Consider the following 16,832-nt stretch of genomic DNA (forward strand, 5'->3'; position numbering starts at 1 on the left):
AATTATTATCTAATTCGGATTATTCTTCTAAATTGGATGCAGTAATGAACAGCTGTAAAAATAAATAGTACATATTCTTATTATTTCCAGAGAACCTACGTAATAAAAGGAATAATTCCGTCATGGTTGAACAATGTCAAAATTTGTATTTCTGTAATACCAATTTTCCAATTGATAATGTTTCTATTAATATTTTAGCACAGAATAGATAATAACTCGATAATCTTCTCGTTTCGTAAAAATATGAAATCAATGATTTTATGGAGATAAAATTAGGAAAGTTCAAAAGCTCTAATATGTGTATCCTTTCCTGATTTTTTTAAAACTTTTACTATGGTATTCTTTGTCAATTAAAATTTTGGTTCTGAAGAATGCACATTGTTCCTAGTATTAAATTAAACAATGGCTACTAATAGCCTCAAATCATTTTGACATGGTCATTCCATAAACTCATGAAATGTTACCAATGGCAAATAGTCATATTCATTTATTTAATATTTATTTGTATCAAAGAGATAGGCTATGAAATATTTCACTCTTCCTGATTTCATTTCTTAAATATTATAAACAATGACAAATAAACTGCTAAACTAAATATTTACAAAAAATATAACAAACTATTACAACTCAAATAACAATGTAACTTATGACATATAACCCATTCTTAAAAGAAAAAATAGAGAATTTTATTCAAGAGTATAAATCTGGGAGAACTTACTCTCTATATTATTGCAAACAGATTTTTCAACTGTTGTCTCAAAATGTAAATCTTTTGTGAATTTTAAGGCAAGTTCCTTATTTGCTACAAATGGGAGTGTTCAGTATAGTGTACATTTAGGCATTTGAAAAATATAAAGCTCTCCAGGAATCAATTTTCTTCAGATATTTTACAAACATTCTGTAGAGATAAGGATATATGCTTCATTTTTTGCTCTTCAGGACTTTTTGACTTTTTACTCTTCTTATGTTTCTTTTTCTTTTCCTGTTTGATATTTAGACATTCAGATGGTTCCACTTCTGATTGAGTCCTTTTACAATCTGAAAATTTGGCGTCTGCTATATTTAGTTTCCTTTTTTTGCACTCAGGCGTTGGTGGAACCTCTTCCATCATTTCATCTTTTACAGCTTGAATGAATTTCATAGTTGCCCGTTGCTTTCCTAATAAAAATATATCATTAATAAGAATAATAAATCAGAATGACTAATAAAAATAATATTGAAGTAAAATTTTTCACCTTCTAGTTTCCTTTTCTTCTTCAATTTTTTCTTTTCCACACTTGACAAATCACTGACTATAAATTGTGGTTCTTCGAAGCTTTTATGGCCATAATCTTGATTTTTGGTATCCTCAATATCTTTTTCAATTCCTTCATCAGAATTCAATGTTTCACTTTCACCAATGATATTAGGATTGTCATCATCATTAGGAGAACTACCTTCAGCTCTTGGTATCTGATATTCTAAGACTGTATCATTGAAAGAAACACTTTTTCTTCCTTTTTTCTTTTTTTTCTTGACTGAACTGGAAGATGAATCACTGTAGGGTTCGATGCTATCATTTGTGTCCTCATTTTCTATTATCTCTTTATTTGATTTCAGTTTTCTCATTTTTTTCAAAATTTTACTATCATCATCAATAGAGCACCCTTTCATTTTCTTCAGTAACATTTTTTCTTGTCTTTCTATTCTTGCTAGTTTTCCACTAAGATTCAGTCCGTGTCTTGCACCTCTGTAAAATTGATAAACTATTTGTAAAATAGAAATTAACTATTGAATTATAATTCAGGCTGGAAGGTATCATAATATTATTCCTTCTCATACGTAAATTTTTGTTATTAGAAAGGATATTAATAGTTATCACCGATCAGATAAAAAAGTCACACTGCGAAGTAGATAATTTGAAAGTTGTATGTATTGACACTGTCAGCTCCCCTCGCAGACATTTCATACATATACAGACATAAAATATACTCCATTTATTTAAGCAGTGCCATGATGCTCTGAAACGTTTTATACAATCCTTGCCAGACTGGATTTTTTCCTAGTTTTACCATAAAACAATTGATTGTATAAATATTCTAACGCTTTTGAATTTTTGATCATTCTGAAAAAGACTGCTCGGAAAAATTTATTATTTATAATTATTGAAGATAAATAACCCAACCTAACCAATTTTGGAGAAATGGAAAACGTCAAATTTGAATTACAATCAGAATGACAAATCGCAACATCATGAATTGATGGCAATAGGCAAGCAAAAAACCCTCAAGTTGTCAAGTACAAACAGTAACAAGAAATATTTGGTTGGTGACAAAATCATATTTGATGTGACTTCATGCTATTACTGAAATAAATACATTATAGCACTGAAACTCAGAATTGAGTTCAAGGGTTTAGTACTGTATTGACTTGGTTACTTCCATGGACAAAAAACTTGTATTACCATTACAGATCTATTCTATCTATCTATAGCTCTCAAAATCAGCATAAGGAGGAAAATATACCAATATCAAAAGTAATAAAAAATTCTCAGTTTCACAAAAAAAGGTAGATAGAGTACTTGAAACACAAGCAGGTTTCAAAATATGACATTTGTTTTTGTAAAGTTCTGTATATTAATTTGAATGAAATTCTATTCATCTTGAAATAGGAATAATACACTAATTTAGCTAACTATTCATCTGCCTCACTTAAAAATATATTACTATGTACTTATCTCGACAAACCAGCTAGTAACTTTGAATAAAGTGTTGCTAAACAGAAGAGTTTCACTTCTATAATTAGAACTTTTTATAGATATTCTTTAGTTAGTTTTAAACTGATATAGAAACTTGTTCTGACATACTCTCTGGAGTATGTGAATATTCTGGCTCTGATATATTTACTACATAATCAAACAATACAATATGTTAACTAATAGGAGACAAGTGAAAATTATCTGTTTAAAAAAAACAGAAAAGTTTCAATTCTCTGCTATTATTTAAGATATTGTACTGTTTGAAGATGTAGTAATTGTCACATAACAGAGCCAGAAAATTCAAATACTCTGACAAGTTTTTGGATCAGGTTCAAACTAACTAAAGAATATCTCTTAAAAGTTCTAATTATATTTGGTCATATTTAAATTACAGACGCATGGTTTGAATAGGATTTAAAAGTAATTAAGAACTGAATACTTTAACAGGCCTGCAAATAAGTGGTTAGTCCCATCTAGTGTATGGTATATCAAAAACACTGGCACACACATGCAGTCAGAGCACTAGACTTTTAACAGATCTTTGAATTTCATAGATGTTCAATATACAAGTAATTAAAATGCTTTCATGTAAAACAGCTCAACCAAAAATACAACAGCCCAAACGCTTGAGTATCCCTTTTATTGAATGTAACGTAAAATAAATTTTATATTTTTGAAATTGGTGTAAGTAAGAGATTGGGAACTGAAATATTCCTTCATCATTTTCACATGTATGAATTGTTGCTGTGTCTACAAGTGCTTTATGAATTCAACAACAAAAATAATAACTGTTCATTGAGTTATCATGAAATAACTGACCTTATTCTTGATAAAAACAAATCAAATTCAAATTTGAAAGTTCTGTTGACATTTATTGTCAATAGGTATTTTAATTTCATAACAAACTTTTGAAATCATATGGGGAAGAGAAAAATGATTCACCCCTCTTCAAGGGTGTACACTACCTTTCTCACTAGGTTCTTCAGTGCAGATTCATTTTGATTTGTTCCAAAGTGGCTTGATTATGGAAGAAACCTTTGTATGAACGTTTAGAATTCACTGATTTTTTCCACATAAAAATTTAGTTTTTGTTTTATATCACATTGAAATTTGAAAGGTTTTTCAATGGTATCTCACTTATTATAATGACGAAATCCAAAATTTTTACATTCTGATGAAAAAATAAAAAACAAGCCATTTAGAGTTTTTAAAAAAAAAATTACCCATTCTCATATATTTCACTTAGGACGTTCATATGATTGGATGGAAATATTATCAAATGAAAAAGCTATAAATGACAATTGGATCATGGTTGTGTATTGGAAAATTTGGTAATTCCATGATACTGGAAAAATTTGGAATACATCATTGAAATAATTGAGATACTTTTAAAAAACTTTTCAATTTTCAAAATGATATGAAACAAAAACTGAGTATTTTTAACTGTCATATAAAGGTTTCTTCCAAAAATTAGAAGAATCAATCGAGCGATTTCCGCACAGAATCAAAATGAATCTGCACTGAAGAACAATAATAATAATAAAGGCCTTAATTTATAGAAATTATGATACAAAAAATGCAACAGAATTGAGGGCGAGATTTAGTTCGCGCTGTCTCAGGTATTATAACTTGAAAATAAAACCTACTAAAAGTCCCGAGACCTCACGTCTATAAACCTAGTGAGAAATTTAGTGTACACCCTTAAAGTTTCAGCAGTTATTTTGGAATATAAAATTTAAACAAAACCGATAATTTTTTAACATCTCACATGAAATTATACCACAATGATTCCTCTAGCTTCATGAATTGCATATGCTGAAAAATCAGGAAATAGAAAATTTTATGGTGATTCGAGTCAATAGAAACAGAATATTCAAGCAAAAAAATTCAACAATAACATAACTTCATTTCAGGATATACAGTTATTATATCTAAGCAGAAGGATTCCCACAACAAGATGTAATATACATATATTATATATGTAGTGGGAAGGGCGCTATTGAAAAGCACGGTGAGCAATTCAAATTCATATCTCAGGATATAATACATATTAAGTAATGAAGTCACCTACACAATAGATCCAACAAGCACTTAGACAATAAAGCACAATATAATCACATTTTTAGAGAATATCCATGTGATATAATATCTGACTCAATTCTCCACAAAGAACACCCTTTTTACTTTCCACATAAGTTTTTCTAATAACTCGACAGATATAGAAATAAATATGCAACTAGAATTATCTCTGTAACCTCTATATTATATTTATTTTGGTCGATAAACATTATTATTATCTGGAAATGGCCCAGATAGTAATGCTTTAATAATAATTTACTATTTTGTATCACAGCACACATTGAATAACTTGCCATTTCATTAAATTGAACTTCGTTGTATTGTGCGAGTAAGACAACCACTTCAAATTAGTTCTCTTTAGAAATTTATTTATATGTAGGTAGATGTTGTTATAGGAATTTATAACAATGGTTAGTTTCTCAAGAAGTAAACTCATATCATCATAGAAGTTTCTCAGTGTCGGGTTATTACAAAACAAATCTAATAACAATCAATTTTGTTAGTTATGTTAAAATGTAAGAATAAATAAAATTTTTAGAATAAATACTCTGGACCTATCTGCACTATATTGCTTTTTTCAATTAAAAATTATCTAATACTGATAGTTTTAGGCTCTCTATCAATATGTTAATATGAAATATATTCAAGAATAATTACTTATGTGCTGTCCTCCCACCACAAGCTGCGAATAACTCCTCATCAGTCATAGATTCGAACTTTTTTTTGGGTTTCTCTTCTACTATTGGTGCCCTATCATAGTCTTCAATACCTTTACTTGTGAGTTTTGAAGTTCTCAAAAACGATCCATACAAGCTATCCTTATCATCTTTTTTTATAGAATAATTTCTTGTGGTTATTTCAATAGATTCAGATTTTCGTTTAATGTTGACACAATTGTTTTCGATGTTTACCTGTAAATTGTTTTAATGTATTTCGATCATATAAAAGATCTTAGTACTTACATCAATATTTTTGGAAGCCTTGTTGAATACGGTTTCCCACCAATTGTTTGTGAATTCTGCTCCAGGATCATGTCCAATACCAGTATTATCGAATTTGAGGCTAGCTTTTATTGGTTTGGTAATTCCATCTTCATTTTTGCCAAGACCTTGTCCTAGAAGATATGAAATAGGTATTTCAATATGATATTTGTTAAATATGAATATAAATTTTACACAAACCTTCTTTCCATCCATACTTTTCCATTTGTTTTCTTGCAAAATCCATAATATCAACCAATTATTAACTTATTATTATTAAACTTTTTTATAAACAATTAGGTTTCCTCTTTAAAAAAATTAACCTCAAACCACATTTCTCAGAGCATTCATGTAACAAATTGACCTACTCTATATTTTCTTCTTCTTTCCATGGACTACACCTACACTATTTAACAGGCCGAAGACCGGAATGTTAGGTGTCGCTGTTGTCACGAAGCGTGAGAGATTCGATGATGATGAAGTTTACACTAATTGAGGATATCATTTCGAAATGCTTTGATTCAGAATAAGAAAAAGAATTAAAAGAAGGTCAAAAGTTTAAGAGTAGGTTTAGCTAATCTTCGCCTTTTCAGGGCAAATGTATCTAAATTTGTTGAATAAAGTCGAATTATTATTATTTATTAATTATCGCACCCGTCGTAGATCTACAGACTACTACGATATGTCACTTGGGACATAAACCCAACTGAACTGTTCTACTGAAAAATCACCATTCTCCGCTATGGACATAGGAGGTATTAATTGCAGAATGAATGAATGCCATACTGATATATGATTTCATCAGTGTTCCCAGGACAAAACACTGCATTCCCCTGAGGGAGAGCTTAATAATTTGCTAGAAACTCCTCGTCAAAGTGGAACTGGTATTAATTGACGCTAAAGTAGCAGAAATAATAATTTTACATAAACGTCGCTTCTGATTTGAGTAATAGGGTGGAAATAAGATGCATAAAAAACCTGGTGTGTCTACTCATACCTGTAAAACTTTCAGACAGAGTGGGAGATTTTTCAGATTTATACCTACTTCATTTCAAGAGATCGCGTCTGTTTCAGATGGCGCATACATCGTTTATATTTGACATCTCGTGATCTTTGAGTATAGAACAATCAGGCGCGGATCCAGGGGGGGGGAACTGGGGGAACGTTCCCCCCCCAAATGGCCCGGGCACCTCTTAAATTTTGCCGGCCCTCCTAGAATTTGACATACTGAGGCTCAAATAATTACAAGATCAGAAAAAATTTTAAATTTTACCTTCAATACATTTTGTGAAAACCCATATTAATGAACGGCAAAAAAATGACGTCCCAAAATGGCGGAAGCATTTTCAGTATTTTGAGAATCTGAAAGTCCCCCCCCCCCCCAAAAGTGGGGCCTGGATCCGCGCCTGAGAACAATAATATTTTATATTCTATGCTTTTGCTCGTGACAATCTTCTATACTGGACTACCTCGGTAGTATGGTCGACTGGGAGGTTGACTGTGGTGCCGAGGGTACCAGGTTCGAATCCCGGCTAGGTCATGGATGTTGTATATGTCTGGTGATGGGTAATAAATTTGAAAGAGTCTTATAGAAAATGAAATGTTCGTTGTGTGGATGGTTAAGCCTTGCACATATAAAGGAAAAAGAAAAATAAAAAACTATACTGTGTCATTATATTCCATTCATTTCATTAAAAATTCGATAGGAACTGAATTGTAATTTATTGTGAAAGTTTGTAAAGTCTAAAATCAGTATTTCATTATTAAACTGTGCCAGGCATATAGCAGGAATTCGAAAATTTCTGAAGAGCGCCACCCAACAGAAGTCTGGTGAAGCAGAACACCAAATCTGAACTTATGCTGAAAGTTTCAAGTTTCCATTTACGGCCGGATTCGTCATGAGTGAGTTGAATATTATCGATTAAGAGCTCACCTGGCTTAAAATGCGAAAATTATATAGCGCTCTGTTCTGGGAACGAGCGCTCAAAACAATGAATTTATGCAAAAAGCGTTATGAGGTAACAATCGGTAATTTTCTTAACGTTGGTTACCTCATACCTTTTTTGTGATTGTTGAAAGGTGTCACCGTCTGCCCTATATTATGGTGGGTTTATGCACTATTCCTAAGAACTAATGGTGGATTTATGCACCAGTCCTATCCTTTTATGTTCTTTATTCGTGTTTATCGATGAAAAGTATTAGGTGTATTTGAAAAAATCAAATTTAATTTTTTTACAATAAATATCAATGTCAAACATCAAAGTATAGTAATCTCATAATCTCATAACATAAAAATCAATAACAATCAATATCAATGTCAAACATCAAAGTATAGAACAAATAGAAAGTAGTTCGAGCACGTGCGCATACCTTAACTTAGAACTAACAAGAGAGTGCATAAACGCCACTGAATTCTTAGGTTAAGTACTTAGTTCATAGTTCTTAGGTACGGTGCATAAATCCACCATTAGAACTACGAACTAAGAACTAAACCTAAGAATCAAGTGGCGTTTATGCACACTCTTATTAGTTCTTAGTTAAGGAATGCGCACGTGCTCAAACTACTTTTTATTTGTTCTATACTTTGATGTTTGACATTGATAGTTATTAATTTTTTTCAGATACACCTAATACTTTTCATCGATAAACAGGAATAAAGAACATAAAATGATAGAAACTGGTACTCGTTAATATTGAAATTCTATGCGGCGCACGTAAACTTCTATATTTTACCTGAGCCCTTAGTTCTTAGTTAACAGTTGGTCTGCTAGTGTTAGTTCTTAGGAAACGTGCATAAACGCCCTCATTCATTTGTTAGCGTTCAATTCTTAGGTCTAAGTTCTTAGGTTTAGTCTTAGTTCTTAGGACTGGGGCATAAATCCACCATTACAAATCAATGAAGGCTTTTATGCACGTTTCCTAAGAATTAACACTCGCAGGCCAACTTTTAACTAAGAACTAAGGGCTCAGGTAAAATAAAGAAGTGCGCGTGCGCCGCATAGAATTTCAATATTAACGAGTACCAGTTTCTATCATTTTAATAATAATAATAATAATATTTCTTTATTTCAAATGATTTGCAGTTACAAACATAAACTATACAAATTAAGTGAAATGTTTTATGTTCTGTTATTCGTGTTTATCGATGAAAAGTATTAGGTGTATCTGAAAAAATTAAATTAAATTTTTTCACAATCGATATCAATCTCAAACATCAAAGTATAGAACAAATAGAAAGTAGTTCGAGCACGTGCGCATGCCTTAACTAAGAACTGACAAGAGTGCATAAACGTTTAGTTCTTAGTTCTTAGGAATGGTGCATAAACCCACCATTTAGTTAAAAATTGGCCTGCTTGTGTTACTTCTTAGTTCTTAGGAAACGTGCATAAACGCCCTCATTGATTTGTTAGCGTTCAATTCTTAGTTCTTAGGTTTAGTCTTAGTTCTTAGGACTGGTGCATAAACTCTCCATTAAACACCGAAAGCAGTAAGCATATTTCACCGACAATTATTGTTTTGGATCGGAGATATATGCTAATTGTTTTTGGTGCTTAATATACAGGGTGGCCATTTGAAAACGAAACAGACGAGATTACAGACGAAATAAAGTTTTTCGATAGAAATGCTCGGACAGGTCGATTTCTGTTTCGAGGGGGACAACTTAAGATGTAGGTTACGGACGCATAGCGCTTCAACCCTGCTGCTACAACCCCCACCCCCAATTTTTGAATAGGGAAGATGGGGTGAGTGATACCTCAATTTAAAGGTATTTTTATACTGATTTCAGCACAGTAATTGTTTTTTCATTTTATGCATTAGTTCTCGAAATATTCATGCGTTAGTTAGTTAGGAAGGAAGCCACAGTCATGGTTGTTTTGAAGCTCAAAATGTCGATTTTTCACAAAACACTACAAGTGCCATGAAAACACTACTTCATTTTCAAATACTTAGTTAAGAAAATTTCGAAAACTAATGCATAAAATGAAAAAACAATTACTGTGCTGAAATCAGTATAAAAATACCTTTCAAATGAGGTATCACTCACCCCATCTTCCCTATTCAAAATTTGGGGGTGAGGGCTGTAGTAGCAAGGGTTGAAGCGCTATGCGTCCGTAACCTACATCTTAAGTTGTCTCCCTCGAAACAGAAATCGACCTGTCCGAGCATTTCTATCGAAAAACTTTATTTCGTCTGTAATCTCGTCTGTTTCGTTTTCAAATGGCCACCCTGTATCTATTATTGATGGTCTTTCAAGTTTCAAGTTATGAAATAATTATAAAGCTTTTATAAAAAAATAGTATTTCATTTTGGGGTTTTATTTTCTATAATTTAATTTTTACATATCTTATCATAGATCTTACACGAGTATTTTTAATGTGTACAAATACTTAACTCCATTAATTAATTTACTTAGTTTAATATCATTTCAGCACAACCATACAATTTCGATTTTGACTTTTCAACCTTAAATGTGATCTGATATGGCTTCAGTAATAAGGTTGCGACTGAGTTTGGGCGACTCCTCGCTTTCCATTGGCTCCCACAATTCTGGGATAATAATTTGGATTTGGTAAAAATTCTCCTCTAGAACTATATGATTGAGGAACTGTCTCGTATTGTTGTTCAACAGCAATTTGCTTAGGTTGGTAAACATATTCAGCGTTAGCTGAGCTCAATATGGGTTCTATAACATATCTAGGACGTTGGAATGCACTGAATGTATAATCATTTGCTGGACTGAATCCTGTTGGAAAATTGGTTTTCAAGGGCAAATTCGGTAATGTTGGATTAAGAGCGTCGTTTAGTGTGACATCATACTCTTGTTCATTGATATCCAAAGGATTTCTATCAGGAACTTTTGGTTTTTGAGTAGTTCTAGGGCCCCCATAATTACCACCATCGTAAGAAGGCCTTGTTGGCCTTTTCATCGGTTTGAAATCATCATCATCTTCAGATATCGGTTCGCTGAATTTAGTCTTGACCGAATTCCTTAGTGGTTTTCCTCTTACATTATCAATATTTGACTTTGAATTTTCACTGATTTCAAACCCTGATGGTTCACTTCCTGGGTTATATCTTGGTTTTGTATTAATTTGTTGTAGTTGTTCATCTGCGTATAATAATTTTGAGTTTTCGTTGTCATTATCTTTTTTTTGTGTTTCCTCTTCAATTTCTTGCTTAGCAGCCTTGAAACCAACGGGCTGCAAGCCTCTTGCTACATAAGGATTACCCCCTCTACTTGGTAAAAAAGGTCTTTTTACAATTCTCACAATTTGATCAGGTCTCTCTTTACGAAGTTCTGTTGATGGTGCTGTTGGTTTCCTAAAGAGTAATTTAGGAGTTGTACTCGATATACTGGATTCTGAAGGTCTGAATCTTTTTCTAGGAGTTTCATTGTTATTTGGAAGTTCTTCCTTAGTTTTCTCTGATTCATATTCACTATCATAATATTCAGGGTCTGGATACTTTTTACTGTTCACAGAACTTTTATTCTGTTCAATTTTCTTTGTATCTTCTTCATCGACTTTCTTGTCTTCAGAAATAGATTCTGAAGATTTAGTATTTGACCTATTACGATATCTATCTTTTCCTCTGTTCCCTTTTTTAGGAGAGAGTGTAACGACATCGTCTTCTTCATTTGAAGTTGCTTTATTTCTTGTACTAGATGCTTCTTCATCTATAAGTTTGACTTTTATTCTATTTGCTGATGATTCTTCATCAACGCTTACTTTCATTCTATTCCTGGAAGGAGAAAAACTCTGTTTTCTCTCTTTTATTTCACTCGATTTTGGTGTTATTGGATCTGATTGAGGTTTTTTTCCTCTTGAAGGTTTTGTGGCTAGCTCTTCTTCATAATCGTCGTAATACTCCTCATCCTCTATTGTTGTTGGAGTTGTTGCTTTGATAGGTTTGTAAGCGTATTTATTCGCTTCATTCTTCGGTACAGGAGGTTTAATTCTAGGAGCTACTCTTGGTTTGTCATAAATTGTACCAGTAGTAGGAACGATCAAAGGTTTACTACCTTTCGAATATGTTTCACTTTCATCTGCACTTCCTTTCCTAGGTCTGTTGTCTCTGTTCCTTGGAATATCTTCATAGTCATCTTCTGGTGGAGGTCTTTTCGGTTTTTTCACTGGACGTCTGGAATCGTAATCCTCTTCAAAATTGTCTTGACGAATTGGCTTTCGTTTTTCGATTTTTCTGTCATCCTCAATGTCATCTTCTTTTATTGGCCTTCTGGATCTACCGTCCTCATTATCATAACGTTGGGGTTTCTTCTTTCCATTCGGTCTATCATCTTCATTATCAATATCTCTACTAGGCTTTCTTCTTTCATTTTGTCTGTAGTCATCGTCTTCATCATCACTTTTTTTTCTGTCTTTTGGTTTCTCTATATAATCATCATCAGCATCTCTATTTTTATTTCGGTTCTTATTTCTCCTACCAGATGATCCTCGTCTATTATAAGGTCTTCGATTTCTTCTCTCATACTCTTCGTCCTCATATTCTTCATCGTATTCGTCTTCATATATTGGCCTAGGCCTTGGACGAGGTCGTCGTCTTCTATTCGATCTTGGTCTTTCTTCGTAATAGTCTTCTTCATAATCGGAATAATCATCATAATAATCGTATTGAGGCCTTCGCAGAAGTGGTCTACGCCTTTTTCCTCCAGATCTTGGAATACCCTTTCCTTGCTGCGGAGCAGGAATTGCTGGGGGGGCAGTTGTGTATATGGTCAAGGGTTTCAACGTAGTTGTACTTGCTGCTTGGTAGAGGGCATCGTTTCTGTGAGAACAAATGCAATTAATACAATTAATTTTAATAACATTTTTCTTTCTAATGGAAGAGTATTTTTTATTTACCTGTGCCAAAATTTTTTAGAGCCTACGCAATCTACATCGGAGACAAATTGGCAGATGAAAGTTTTCTGATCGAAAGCCGTATAGTTTGCACAGAGGAAGTCATATCTAGTTCCAAAGAGACAGTGATGGTAAACCTGAAAAAAGAATTTCAATTTAATAAACTGAAATGCGAATGAAAGGCGTAATTGATAAGAAAAAAGTATTTTTATGTGTAGAATAATAACATGAGGTGTATTTTGAAAATATCCATTCTTTTTGTATGAAAAGTATAGATTTAATTCCCATAACAAGAACGATCCGATTTTGACCAAATATGCGCCGTTTTGTTTGGTAGCTTGTTGCCATATTGAAGGTAATATCATTATGCCTCTCTCACAGAAGTCCTAGTCGGCAAAAAATTGAGAGTCAATTTTAACAAGGCTTTGTTAGAGTGAAATTTTCACCACTAAACTTGTTCGTCATTGGCAGAAACAGATAGTAATCACTTGGTGCCAGGTTCGCACTAGGTGCATGCATGCTGGATGCATAAGAACCTCCCGAAGCTTCTGGCCAGCCACAATCGATGTGTGTGGCTGGCGTTGTCCTGATGGAATACAATTCCTCTGCTATTGGTCAAAGCTGGCCGCTTGCTTACTTCCGACGGTCCAATTGTTGACAGTACAGTTCCGAGTTAACAGTTGTGCCGTAGGGGAGCAGCTCATGGTAGATAATTCCCTGCCAATCCCATCAAACACACATCAAAACCTTCCTTGTCGTCAATCCTAGCTTGGCCACCGTTTCCGCCGGCTCACCACGACCGTTTTCGCTTGACGTTGTCATAAGCGATACAATCACCAGTCACTAACCACTACAAAAATAGGTCGATTTTGTAGCGATTCAGTAGCCGTTCGCAGATGGAAATTCGGTCCATGAGTTTTTTTTCGTTAACTCGTGTGGTATCCATACATTGAGCTTCTAAAACTTCTTCTTGAGACCAGCCTCATGTAAATGGTTCCAAACGGTTTTAGTGCAATCTTAGCTCTTAGACAATCGAAATAGTACTTTCATGGCGATCAGACTCGACAATGTCCATGATTTTATCGACATTTTCGACAATTGGCCAGTGCGTGGTGCATCTTCAACTTCGAAAAGGGATAGACAAAACCAAAATTACGCGTGATTGGCTGTTATCATTATCAAAACCATAAATACTATTCACATTTTCGGCAGCCTGGCTTGCATTTCGCCTTTATCGAAGAAAAACTGTAAAATAAAGCGTATTTTCTCTTTGCTAGTGTTCATCTTTGATGCACGCTCAAACTGAATCGACTAATCACAAGATTTTCGGAAAAGTTTTTGTAGTACGAAAGCGTGAACATCTCCACGGGACTGCTCAGTTCAAAACGAAATGAGAGATATTTCTTCTCAAAAATCACCGATTTTTATGGGTTAATCTACATTGTAGTATGTCAATATTTTCGTTTCTCACATAAGAATTGATGATATTACTATTAATAATAATATTATTATCATTATTATCTTATAAGGCACTGGAATATTGTAAAAATATTTGTGAGAAAAATCTTAAATCATCACAAAACAGGAAAAATTTTTTTGAATATTTATAAAAAGACTTTCGATGAAAGTTGAAATTATTGAAGTACCTATTCCTAACTTCTACTGATCATTCAATCGTTTTGGCAACATCACACATTATTTTTATTCCTCCTCTACTGGGAAAAAATTTACAGATCACGAGAAAGTCACGTGGTGGTGTTCCCTTTTAACGAACTTAACTTAAAAATACCCAATTCGACAACAATAGATCCGACTATGTTCAAATTTAATTCTGAAAAATTGAATTAGATCATTTAGATATCCGACCAAAATGACTTGATAATTAACATCTCATATATGTATACTACATAAAGACAAATATTCAGTTATATGATCTCCTAGAGAGCAAAAGGCGTATGGATGACGAGTTCTCAAAAGCTCTTAAAGTTACGATCGATAGTACTTTTCTCACTTTTTTACACGGACTTTCAGCCGAGAATGGTCTCAAACGATAAGATCTTTTACATAACTTTCGGATTTCAATGCTTCCCTGTTATTTTTTTTTCTTTCAAATAGTCCTAAGCGAGTACTGTTGTGAATGGAAATGAAAATATCAGATTGAAAATCTGGAATAATCTCTTCTGCACTTCTGCTACTATATTTTGATTATCAGTTGGATTCTACAAGTACTGAACTCGAATATTGTTTAATCGCGGGAAAGTGAAAGTGCTTAAATAATAATCACAAACCAGAACAACGTTTCCAGCAAGGTCGTTCTTTCTGATAAAGTGGCGTCAGCCTGGTTTGAAAAATTCTTAACTGGTATAACTCCGAGTATTGCGACCTGATATACCCGTTTTTTCTACCTGCAACAAATGCAGGAATTAATCGAATGACATTTTTTATTCGAGTGTTTAGGTACTTAATTTTGCCTTAGCTCTTATGAGTAGCGTAAAGGATTCCACGATTGCAGCATCTAAGAATTCGAAAGAGAATTCAATAACCTTCATAAATATGTTGAGTTTAATAACCACTGTCATAATTCAACGAATGTTATGTTAAAATTTTATAATGAAGAAAAAAAGGGGAAAGCACTTAGTAAAGACCTTTTGAGAATTCGTAATTCATGCCTCGTTTGAGACCAAAGAACTGTATACTCAGCTATATTAGGTTTAGTGAAAAGAAATCCATTATTTTCCAATAGATGGCTTTAGTTATCTGTATCTCGCGTTGTATAAGTCTAATTGGGTACCAATACCTACTAGAGCTAGAAAGATGTTGTTTCGTTCTACGAAAAACGTTTGTGATAGTTTTGTGATTGGTTGATTCAGATTATTTTGAGTGCGCGTCAAAGATGGACACTAGCAAAGAGAAAATATACTACATTTTGCAGTTTTTCTTCGATGAATGTGGAAATCAAGCCAGGCTGCTGAAAATGTGAATGGTTTTTATGGTTCTGATACTGTAACAGTCAATCACGCGCAATTTTTCAATTCTGGAAAAAGTACCTCCCCGAGCTGGACTCGAACCCGCGACCTCCGAATTACTAGTTCGATGCACTAGCCAACTGAGCTATCGAGGAAGCTGAAGATCCTCCGCATTGTCTGAATGCTGTGAAATTAATTTAATGTTGATACACAAACGTTAAACTATTTACCTATTTATACCGGGCTCGGTAGGTCGTTTGGTCGGAAGATTCAGAAATCTGAATTAAGTCACGAAATGTCGACGTTGCGAGAGGAAAGGTTAAAAGAATCGTAATGATTACTGACGTTGTTATTATGTTCTTTCCATCAATTTCAACTTTTCTCAACCCTTGCGAATTATATATATATATATATATATATATATATATATATATCTATATATAGTTCGTAAGGCGTACCAACACTCAATTCTGGGATTAGTGGTTTTTCTGTGCGGAGAATCTTCAGTTTCCTCGATAGCTCAGTTGACTAGAGCTTCGAACTCGCAATTCGGAGGTTGCGGGTTCGGACTCCCGCTCGGGGAAGGTACTTTTTCCCGATTTTTCCAGCATTGAAAAATTGTCTGAATGCCGTGAAATAAATTTAATATGTTATGAATATACAGACGTGAAACCATTATTTAACATATTACGTATTTTTACCACATTGTATTTCACCTTTTATATGCAAATAAAGTGGGTATAGTAGTTTCTATAAATTATGAGACCGCTTACTTGACATTTCAAAGGAATGCTGTGTAGCATTTATCAAGAAGGTTACAAATCAACACACTTGCCCGTCTCCCAAAATAATTGTTACTTTTGTTTAAGTAAATTTGTGGAGTATAGCTTGAGCATGAAAGCAACATATCAAACCTCAACAAATTGCCCCAAAGGAAATTTAGGCTTTCCTTTTATCCCTTTGAGTTTTGATAACTAAGTTAACAGGTTTGAAGAAGTAGCCTTCTGCCTTTTTGATATTCTAGTTTTTGATAGTATAGTTTTTATATAATACTTGAATTTTCGATAGATCTGGTGAAGTGATCAAAATGACAATTGGCATCATGCTTGAAATTGTCTTTTTACATCTACATGAACAATTTCAACTCAGTCAGATCTGATTACTTACAAGAGAATTTTTTTTTTGTCGAAGTGAACTTGACACTTCCATG

At 33.4% G+C, this 16,832-nt stretch overlaps 2 protein-coding genes and 1 non-coding gene across 5 annotated transcripts in view; 1 reads left to right on the forward strand and 2 right to left on the reverse strand.

The window, feature by feature from the left end:
• Positions 1-482: 482 nt before the first annotated feature.
• LOC123688776 (G patch domain-containing protein 4) lies at positions 483-6,157 on the reverse strand. Its single transcript, XM_045627437.1, has 5 exons — positions 5,998-6,157; positions 5,779-5,930; positions 5,474-5,727; positions 1,236-1,729; positions 483-1,158 (listed from the first exon to the last, which is right to left on the reverse strand). The coding sequence occupies exons 1-5, from the start codon at positions 6,041-6,043 to the stop codon at positions 869-871; spliced, it is 1,236 nt and encodes a 411-aa protein (XP_045483393.1). The 5' UTR covers positions 6,044-6,157; the 3' UTR covers positions 483-868.
• Positions 6,158-10,096: 3,939 nt separating this feature from the next.
• LOC123676948 (uncharacterized protein DDB_G0283697) overlaps positions 10,097-16,832 on the reverse strand; it is a 54,376-nt gene continuing 47,640 nt past the window's right edge. For all 3 annotated transcript variants that reach the window (XM_045613293.1, XM_045613309.1, XM_045613302.1), the window contains 2 exons: positions 12,660-12,793; positions 10,097-12,582 (listed from right to left, as the gene is read on the reverse strand). In XM_045613293.1, coding sequence (XP_045469249.1) covers positions 10,284-12,582; positions 12,660-12,793 — 2,433 coding nt within the window. In that variant the 3' untranslated portion in view covers positions 10,097-10,283. The remainder of the gene's footprint in view (positions 12,583-12,659; positions 12,794-16,832) is intronic.
• Trnaa-cgc lies at positions 16,132-16,206 on the forward strand. Its single transcript has one exon. It is a non-coding gene; the product is annotated as a tRNA-Ala (tRNA).

This window comes from Harmonia axyridis, chromosome 1 (assembly GCF_914767665.1).
Source record: "Harmonia axyridis chromosome 1, icHarAxyr1.1, whole genome shotgun sequence".
In the NCBI taxonomy this organism is placed as follows: Eukaryota; Metazoa; Arthropoda; class Insecta; order Coleoptera; family Coccinellidae; genus Harmonia; species Harmonia axyridis.